At 58.2% G+C, this 9,984-nt stretch overlaps 1 protein-coding gene across 2 annotated transcripts in view; it reads left to right on the top strand.

Moving 5' to 3' along the window:
* The first annotated feature begins 4,203 nt into the window (after positions 1–4,203).
* MARK4 (microtubule affinity regulating kinase 4) overlaps positions 4,204–9,984 on the top strand; it is a 33,396-nt gene continuing 27,615 nt past the window's right edge. Inside the window, exons 1-2 of one of the 2 annotated variants that reach the window (XM_072828638.1) lie at positions 4,204–4,452; positions 8,855–9,055. In XM_072828638.1, coding sequence (XP_072684739.1) covers positions 4,402–4,452; positions 8,855–9,055 — 252 coding nt within the window. In that variant the 5' untranslated portion in view covers positions 4,204–4,401. The remainder of the gene's footprint in view (positions 4,453–8,854; positions 9,056–9,984) is intronic. The other variant, XM_072828706.1, reaches the window with a different exon arrangement.

The following is a 9,984-nucleotide window of genomic DNA, read 5'->3' as shown; positions in this document are numbered from 1 at the left end:
GGAACTTGGGGGGGTGGGTAGGGGGGGGTTAGAGGAGGTCAATTTCCTGTCAGGAAACCCCTCCCTCTCTGGGGCCAGGGGCCGGAAGGACTCTTTATCTGTCTGCCCTTTTAGGCCAAGCTGGTGTTGGGCTGGGAAGGCCAAGGCCACAGAGTCGGGCCCCCACCCTCACCCCCACCCGGAATCGGCCCCCCCTCCTGCCTGCTCTTCACGCCTTCCAAGGTGACAACACCATCCTGAGCACCCTGGGGAGACACACAGCGCTGGATACGGGCCCAGAGCTCTCCTTCGGGGTCCTCGCTCTGGAGTAATGACATGGATGGGGGTTCTGCTGGCCCAGAAGCTGGAATTAGAGGCCAAAAGGGGGTGACACTGGTCATGGCTTTGGAATTGTGGTGCCTAAACGCCCCGTCCCCAGGTCCTCGCATGGCCCCCTCTTCGACACTGCCCTGGCCTCAGCTCCAGCATCCGTTCCTCAAAGGAGACCTTCCCTGAGCAGCAGAAGCTCTCTTCCCCCACCCCCCACCCCCTCTCTCCTCCAGGGACTGGCTCTGATTTGTCAATTCCTTTATATCACCTTCCTCAATTTGAATGATAAGATTTCTCTGTCTCCCTTGTAGAGTTTCTGAGTCTCCCACTGGAATGTGAAGTCAAAGCCGATTTTGGTCACCTTGTTTATCTTTATATTCCTAGATGTGTGCCTGGCACATAGTAGATGCTCAGTAAAGATTTATTAACCAAATGTGCACATGGGGATACATTAGAGCTAAAGATTGGAAGTTGGGGATGTATATGATGGGTGAAGTGGGGGCTAGGAATGGGTTAGGGGTTGGGTGGAGTTAGATGCAGGATTAGGGTTATTTTTAAGGCTGAGTTTTAGGTTTAGGTGGGCTTTCAGGGGCTCAGGCACAGGTGTTAGGCCTGGGACAAGGGATCACTTGCCTAGACAAGTTGGGGTTGTTGTGGGATTAGGGTCAGGGCTGGGTTCAAGGATCACTGCTTCTCCCCCACTCCCAGTAAGGGCCTTATAGATACTTAGGCTGGGAGAAGTGGGTCAGGGGTTAAGATTCCAAGGTCTGAAGGCCTCAGATCAAGGGTTGGATTTGCCAGACAATGAGTGGTTGAGTGGCCAAGAAGGGAGGGGAAGGCTTTGTCCTCGCCAGGTCAGTGTGGCCAGGTCAGCGTGGACCCATGGTAATCTGAAGGCAGCAAGCAAGTTGCTCCTGGCTGGAACCAGTTGACCTGGTGTGGGCTGTAACAGCTATCAGATCTCCCCTTCTTTTTTTAATTTAATTTTTTATTGAGTTATAATTCATATGCCATAAAATTCACCCTTTTGTGTATGTGGTGGGGGGGGGGCAGACAGAGATCTTAAGCAGATGACTCCACACCCAGCACGGAGCTCCACACAAGGCTCAATCTTACAACCCTGACATCATGACCTGAGCTGAAATCAAGAGTGGGTTGCTTAACCGACTGAGCCACCCAGGCACCCCTAAAATTCACCCTTTTAAGATGCAGGATTCAGTGGTTTTAAGTATATTCACAAGATGCAGCAAGTGTCGCCACTATCTAATTCCAGAACATTTCATCACCTCAAAAAGAAACCCGTAACCCGTTAGCAGCCTTTTCCCAATACCCTGTGTTTCCAATTCCGTGGATTTCTCTATTTGGGGACGTCCCATATAAAAGGAATCAAACCATAAGTGGTCTTTTGTGTCAGGCTACTTTTGCTAAGCATACTGACTTTAAGGTTCATCATTTTGTAGCCTCATTTAACCTCAGTCCCTGCATCTGGGAAGTGGGGTGGGCACAGTATTGGGGTCAGCGGAGCCAGGGTGGGGCCTGAGGTGTGGTGGGCAGGTGTGTTGTAGGGAGGTGATCTGCTGCCCCCGAGTGGTGTCTGGGAGAAGTGCAGCCCTCCGTGCTAAGCCTGAGAGGAGTGACTCAGCTCCCCCAACCCATCCCCAAGACCCCACCCCTCATCCTGCAGAGCCCTTGAGATCTCAAAACTTTAGAACACCAGCCTGAAGTCCTCCTTCTCTGCATCCCACCGTCCCTGAGACGCCTTGGGCCCCATCTGCTGAGTAATAATAGTAATGTCATCCACTTATGAAGTTCTAATCTGTTCACAGGCGAAGCATTTACGTTTATTGTCTCATTAACTTACTGCTGACTGAGGTTGCTATTATTTTTCGGGGACAGGAAGCCACAGCGGTTAAGAGCCCAAGTTCCAGAATTTGGAGGCACTTGGTTTCAAATCCCGTCCCACCACTCACCAGCCATGTGACCTTCAGCATGTGATTTTTTTTTTTTTTTTTTTTAATTCTCTGGCTCTGTTTCCTCCTGTGTAAGTCGGGCTAATGATGATGGTCCAGCCTCACAGGGTGGCAGAAAGGATAAAGTGCTCAGAGCCTGGCACAAAGGAAGCCTCTGTGAGTCTGTGTAGCTGATAGTATCAGCCAGTGACATGCTGATAAATGTTTAACAACCAGCTCTGGGTGGGGGGGGGGGGGGGGACCTTGATTTGTGGCGTTTGTCAATTTCCATGGTGTAAATAAATATTCCTGCACTGGCTGATTCAAGCTTGAATTCAGTGATGCCAAGCCACCGTGATGTCACTGAAAGCGTTTCAGGGGCTGGGGGACTTGGGGGGTGAGAGACGCACAGAAGCACATTATACAGTTGTGTCATTATGAACATTCAATAGGTGTAAATAACCTTAGGATCACAGATAATAGTAAAATGTAGTAAAAATAATTAGGCTGTGATGAGTATTTATTACCTTTGTTTTAAACAGAATTTATTTAATTATGTGTTTGCATAATTTAATTTTTTATAATGCCTGTTTAACAACCAGTTCCAAAATTCCTGAGACTTTAACAATCAGCTCACTCGAGCTGACTCCAACACGCTGCTGTTAGCACCACACCCCTACTTTAGAAAGAGAAACTGAGGCGAGAAGATGGTCAGATAGACAGGGGCTGGGCATGGACCCCGCCCAAGGGCCAGATTCTGGGGCCAGGGCTATGCAATGCCCCTCTTTCTCTCATCCCACCCCGGTCTGGAGGGCATGGGTGGTGCCCACAGGGCTGGATGACCTGAGCCAAGCATGCCCTCTCTGGTTTCAGTTTGCCCATCCAGACAGCAGCTGCGCCCCTGCAGGTGAATACTTACACAGGGCTCTTTGGCACCTGCTGCAGCCCTGCCAGGGAAGGCAACATGTAGATCCTCCCCCTCGCTTTATAGATTGGGAAACTGAGGTCCCCCCTGAGTCCCAGAGCCATAGGGAGAGTCCTCAGACCCCAGCTGGGGTGCGCAGGAGAGGAGCTGCAGCCACAACCCCGGGCTCTGGAGTTTTCTGGGAGGTGGGAGGCAGCCGTGCTGGAGACGGTGCTCAGCCTGGGGCAGAGGCTCTGCTTAGCCCACCATGCCCCCGGGACCCTGAGCCCTACGCTCCCCAGAACTTCCTGGGCCCCTGGGCCCGAGAGGGGACGCGCTGGGAGGGAGCAAGTGGACAGCGCCGGCCACCTGGTTCGCGTCCCTGGGGGCTTCCCGGCCTCTGTCCCCATTCTCTTCCCAGGTCTCCGAGTCTCTGGATCTCTTTGTCTCTTTTTGCTTCTCCCTCCGTCTCCGTGTGCGGGTCTCTGGGTCTTCGTCGCTCTCTGCGTCTCTGTTCTCTCTGAATCCCTGTCTCTTGGTGTGCGGCTCTCTCCCTGCCTTTTCTCCCTCTTTCTTCTTTCTCTCTCTCACTGTCGCTCCGATCTTTTGGCTCCCTTTACATCTCTTTGTGTGTCTGGGTTTCTGCCTACCCCTGTCCCTCTCTCCTGGGGTCTCTTTGTCTCTCTATCTCTGCGTCTCTCAGGACCGTTCCCTGCGTCTCTGGCGCTCTGCCCCGGGGCTCCTCTCCCCTTCCCTTCCGGTGAGTCGCTTCTCTCCTGTGCGAACTCGCTCGCCACCGGCGCGCCCGGACCTGCCTCCGCCCCCGGAGCCCCCGGCTAGCCCGGGCCTGCGCCTTTAAGGGCCGGCGGCGGGGGGCGGGGTCTCGGCGGCCCCGCCCTGCCCGCCCCTCCCCCTGACGTCCCTTCCTCCCCGGCCCCTCCACCGCCTCCCTCCGCCGCCGCCCGGGCCGGCTCCGCGCCCCCTCCCCGGCCCCCGCCCGCCCGCCCGCCCGCCGCCCCCATGGCGCCCCGGGCCCCCGCTGCACGGGGCCACTAGGACCCTCGGCGTCCCCTTCCCTTCCCCGCCCTGCCCCCTCTCCCGCGGCGCGAACCCCGGTGTGCACGGCGCCCAGCTTTTGAGCTCGCGTCCCCAGGCCAGCGGGGGGGGAGGGGAAGAGAGGGGACCCCGGGACCCCCGCCCCCCCCACCCGGCCGCCCAGTCCCCCGGGACCCGGAGAAAATGTCTTCGCGGACGGCGCTGGCCCCGGGCAACGATCGGAACTCGGACACGGTGAGTGGGGCCCGGCCCCTTGGGGAGCGCCGGTCGGGTTCAGCCGCCGAGCCCCTCGCCTGGGGTGCCCCTCGCCGCGCGCGCCCCTACCTTGGTTCGCCGCGCCCGGCCCCGCTGGCCACCTCCCGACCCCCGCCCGGACTCCAGGCCTCTCGACCCTCCCCCACTCCAGCCCAGCCCGACCCCTGGGGGCGCCCCTCTCTCGGGACCCCTCTCTTGTCCCTCTGCAGACCGCTTCCGCTCGGGTCCCTTCCCTCCAGGAAGCCCCCTCCTCTGCCTTCCAGGAGCCCCTCCCTTCCCCGGCGTGTTCTGAAGCCCCTTCCCCTCCTGGCCGCCCGCATCCGACAACTCGCCCCCTCCCGGATTTGCAGGGCTCCTGACCCGGAGGCCCGGCCCTGGCCCTCTCCCAGGAAGGCCTGGCCCAGTCCCGCCTCTGGCGCCGGCCTTCCCCATCTGGATGTGGGTGCCGGGCTCCCCAGGAGCCCCCCTCTTATTCTCAGCCCTCCGCCCCTCTGGATCCTCCCGGATCCTGTGGGCACCCCCTCACAGGAAGCCGGTTTCCACCTTTTCCTGGGCCCAGGGCCCTTTCTGGCTTGTTCAAGGTCTCTCCACTCCCAGGCCTGGTCTCTGTCTTCCAAGCAGCCCTGTCCCTGGATTCCCAGCACCCCAGGTCCCCCCCTCCTCGTGCGCCCCAGACCCTCCCTGGGCTCTTTTCCCAAGCAGCCTTGGCCTCCAGCGTCCAGGCTCCTAGCCTAGTCTGGGATTTCTAGGCCCTGGACTATGGACTAGTCTGACTCCAGGCCTCATCCTCCCTGTATCAACTGCTCAGGTTCAGGCAAGCCCCCTCCCCAAGTCCCCAACCTCTTGATCACCTCCTAGGCCAGGAGTTCCCTCCCAGGGCACCACCTCTTCCCCTAATCTCCAGGCCCCCATCTGTTCTGTCCCAGGGCCTCCTCCTTCCTTGCAGGGGGTCTGGCCTCCCAGGGAAGCCCCCTCCTCAGCTTTGAAGGCCTCTCCCAACTCACAAGGCTGGGCCCCAAATCCTTCTTTAGAAGACTCCTGCACTCGAAGCCTGTGGTCTTGCCCTGGTTGTAAACCCTCTTCTCTTGGGATCTGTCTGCAGGAAACCTCCTCCCCAAGTTTCTAGGTCTTTTTGACCTCCACAAGGCTCAGGCTTTATTCTTCTGGGCTGCCCCTTGGCCAAAAAGCCCCTTCTCCAGGATTTGCATGCTCCTGGACCTTTCTCCACTTCCAAAGACTAGAAACTCCTAGAAACCCCTTTCTTTATCTTCTAGGAGTTTCCTTGGTGTCTGAGTTCCACTGCCCGATGGCTTTAATCCTTCCCACTATTCCCAGGCCCCCTGTCCCTATACCACAGCCCAGAACAAGCCTAAGAGACGCCTCCCTCCCCATCTCCCCAGTTTCTGATTACTCTCAACCCTTCTAAAGAGCCTCCCACCAACCAGTGCCAGCCTCCTCCCTAGGTGGGGTCACTGTCCCTTTCCCCTTCAGCCCCTGCCAAGTCCCTGGACCGCCACCCCCCCCCAGCCACCCTCAGTCCACATCCCCATCAGAGAGCCTTAGCTCCATCCCTTCATCCTGCAAGACCCTCCCTCACAGAGATCCCCACCGCCGCCTCAGCCCACAGACTATAGACCAGACTTTGATTTGGAGTCTCCAGTGAGATACCCACCCTTCCCCCAAATCACTCAGGAAGTGCCAGAGAGCCCACGGGCCCCAGTTCAAATGCTGGTTCTCTCTGCCAGCCGGTTTGCATTGTGTCCTCAGACTACCGGTTCTTCCCTTTCTAAGCCTCAGTTTCCTGCTCTGAAAAATGGGGACGATCCCTTGAGTCCCTCGAGGAGAGGATTACTCGAGATGACACGGGTGAAGCCTGGTACCTAGGACGGGCTCCGCACATGTCGGCTGCTATTGTGACTATAGATATGAGTCAGACGGCCCGGCCCGTGCATTCTCCACCTGGGGCTGTCATCATCGGTTGTTGCGGGAGCTTGCAGATCCCCTCCCTGCTCCGAGCCTCAGTTTATCTCAAAATGGGGTTGATGGTAGCACCTCCCTGTTAGGCATGTTTTAAGGAGCCAAGGAGATTATGTGAGTAAGGTGCACAAGTAGCCGCGCTATTATTATTGCTTTGATTATTCAGACAAGCATGGGTTCAAATCCAGTTTCTATCCCTCCCTAGCTGCGTGACCTCAGGCAGGTGACGTCACCTCCATGAACCTCGGTTTCCGCATCTGTAAAATGGGGCTCATCCGAGCACTCCCTCCCCTTTTGTGGTCCAGATTCGCACCTGGTGGGCATTCGAGGAGGACTATTCCCCTCCTCTCCTCTTATCTCCTCTCCTCACAACTAGTGTGTAAGTCCTGTTTGTGGGTCCTGGCTGGGACTCACCTCTCCCTCTGGAATTGGAGGTCGCAGGCTCCTCCCCTGCCACCTGGTTACCAGGCCGACAGCCATGTGGGGTCATGCTCCCCCACCCCGGGTTGGGGGGGGTGGGGGCCACCGCCCTGGCCTCTCTGGAAGTTCCCTAGCAACAGGCCCGGGTGTTGGGGCGCCAGCCGGGCTGGCGGGAGGGAGCCGGGCCAGCTGGTGGTGCCGGCCAATTTTAGCTCCCGCCCCCGGCTCTGGGGGGCTCCGTCACCCACTGCCCCAGCGCCCTTTGCAGGGATCCCACAGGCAGGCCGCTCTCGGTGGGGTGCCAGCCCATCCCCAGTCTGCTTCCCTGGTGCCACCTGATGGGGATTCTTCTCCAAGCCCTTATCTCTGTGGAGATCAGGGGCCTTATCATCTGGGATCTCCACCTCCCTTCCCACCCTCCCTCCCCTGGGAGGAGACCTGGGACTAGGAGCAGCCCAGTGGGATGTGGGAAAGAGCTCAGCACTCAGGATCCAGCAAGCCTAATCAATCCCTGGCACTGCTTCTTTGCCCTGTGACCTTGGCCGAGGCACTCACCCTGCCTCAGCCTCAGGGGCCCCTGTCTAGAGAATGTGGATAGTAACCGGGACCCACGAGGGAGGCCTCAGGCGAGGGCACAGTAGGCAGCCGGCATGTGGTCAGGGCTTCCATGGTGCCGGTGGTCCTTCTGTGTCTTGTGGGTGAACCGTGTGACCTTGACAGGGTCCCCTTTCCCTGTCCAAGCCTCAGTTTCTCCTCTGGAGTATGAGGATGTAGGCACCGCCCTCCGTGGGCTCCCGTGGGAATTAAATGCAGATGAGGCGCTTACTAGCCCAGGCCTTGGCCCGTAGTACAAGCAGCGTAATGCAAACATGTAGGAGTGTGAGTCAGTGTGATATGGTGAGGGTGAAGGACAGCAACTCTGGCGTAAACTTTGCCCAGCTCTGGGCCTCAGTTTCCTTACCTTAAGATGGGGATGATGACCGGATCGATTCATCCGTGCTAAGTAGCCGTGCAGATTCCCTGTTGCCTACCTGGCCTTCCTCCTCCTCAGCTCCCCTTGCCCTCCTGCTTCCCACCCTGGCCCTGGGAAGGGCACAGGCAGGGGTGCAGCACAGAGCCACCTTGGCTGGGACCTGTGGCTCCCCTCGGCCGCCTGCACCTGGGCCCCAGTGCTGAAAGGGAGGCACAGTCCCTGGGGCTCACAATCAGGACAGGGCAGCCTGGAGCAGGCAGTGACCTGCGGGGGAGAGAGGCCCAGGAGGGACAGGACGGCAGGAACAGAACATCGGGGACAGATGGGAGCGCTGGCGTGGGAGCCACAGCGGTTCGCAGGTGGTGGGGGGCCACGGGGGAGGCAGCAGTGTTTTCCACAGGAGGAAGGTAGCGGTATGGGGCCAGAAGGTCCGGGCGAAATGAAAGAGTCTTGATTACAGTGTGTGAAGTCGAATTTGGGGCAGTAAGAATTGGGGGGCAATGTTAGAGGCAGTAAGCTGGGAATGAGATGCTGCTCTTGGGGTTCAGAGGGTAATTGGGCCGCCCAGACGGGGAGGTGATGGGTGACCCAGGATGCTGGGAGCCCTGAGAGAGACCTGGGGCTTGAACCCAGATCGAGGACACGGATTGGAAGTGAGGGCTGCAGCATTTGGAATAAAATGCTGTGGTCCCAGCACATGGAAAAGGAGGTTGGGGGGTAGACCAAATGCTGGGGGTACTGGGGGGCGCAAGGAGGAGGCCTGATGTCTGGGACCTCGGATGCTGCCCAGTTGGGGGATCCCCAGCGTTTTTTGTTCTTGGAGGCGTCTTTTTGTAGAAAGGAATGGGGGGACCCCCGAAAGCAGCTTGCTTCTCTGTGGCCTGGGTTTGAGAAGGACCGTGAAGGGGCTGGTGGCCGTGGCTGGAGTGGACCACCCACCCATGGGAGCCACCTCGAGGGCGGGATGGGACGGGCGCTGGCCACCGCTCACGCTCCGTCTCCCCTGTCCAGCATGGCACCTTGGGCAGTGGCCGCTCCTCAGACAAAGGGCCATCCTGGTCCAGCCGCTCCCTGGGTGCCCGCTGCCGGAACTCCATCGCCTCCTGTCCCGAGGAGCAGCCCCACGTGGGCAACTACCGCCTGCTGAGAACCATCGGGAAGGGCAACTTCGCCAAAGTCAAGCTGGCCCGGCACATCCTCACGGGCCGCGAGGTGAGTGGGGGGATGGGCGGGGCGCAGGGCCCAGTCCTGCCATCCCAGTGCCAGCGCCGACGTGGTGGGAGGTGGGGCGAGGTCAGACTTCGCCATTGCTTTGCTTTGTGACCTCAGGTAAGTCCCTGACTCTCCCCGGGACAGGTCAGGACATCTCAGGTTTGTCCAGAACAATCCAAGTAGAATTGGACGGACTACCGTGGGAATTAAATGTAGATGAGGTCCGTATTTGCCCAAGACTTGGCCCGTGGTAAAGGCTAAGTAATAAAAACGACGTGGGTGGGGTGCTTGGCTGGCCCCGTCGGTAGAACATGATCTCCGGGTCTTGAGTTCAAGCCCCACGTTGGGCCTAGAGCTTTAAAAAAAAAAAAAAAAAAGATGTAGGAGTGTAAAGTGGTGGTAAAGAACATCCGCTCTGGAGTAAACTTTCCCCACCTTCAAACAGGGATGACGGCACATGAGTGGCCAGGGCTCGTCAAATATCTCTCATTGTCCCCGGAATTGTCGGGAACTCTCAGATCGCCGGCAGAGCCGTGTGTTGTATTTCTAAGAATTCGCGCAGCTTTTGTGTCTAAACCTGGACCACCTGCCTGTAGCAGGGGTGGATTTTGGTTCCATCCGATCTTGCAGCGATCTTCATGAGATGACAGCACGATCTCCCTGGAGTTCTCAGTTACCCACAGTCCCATTCTCCCCGCCTCCCCCCCCCCCCAGAGTGGGCATGTGTTCGGAGGATGGCAACATTATAGCAGAAGCGCCCACACAGACCTTGTAACCTAGATAGGAAGCCTCTCACTCCCACCTGGGGGGAGGGTATGGCTACTCTGTTCCCCTTTAATTTTAGAGGCTGTGGCTGGAGCGATTTCTCTTGCCCTGGATGAACTCTCTCCTGCCCACACGCCATTACCCCAGACACACAAAAGACACCA

The sequence above is a fragment of the Canis lupus genome, chromosome 1 (assembly GCF_048164855.1).
Source record: "Canis lupus baileyi chromosome 1, mCanLup2.hap1, whole genome shotgun sequence".
Taxonomy (NCBI): Eukaryota; Metazoa; Chordata; class Mammalia; order Carnivora; family Canidae; genus Canis; species Canis lupus.
The sequence above is the reverse complement of the archived record's forward strand: the minus strand, read 5'-3'. Positions and strand labels throughout refer to the sequence as shown.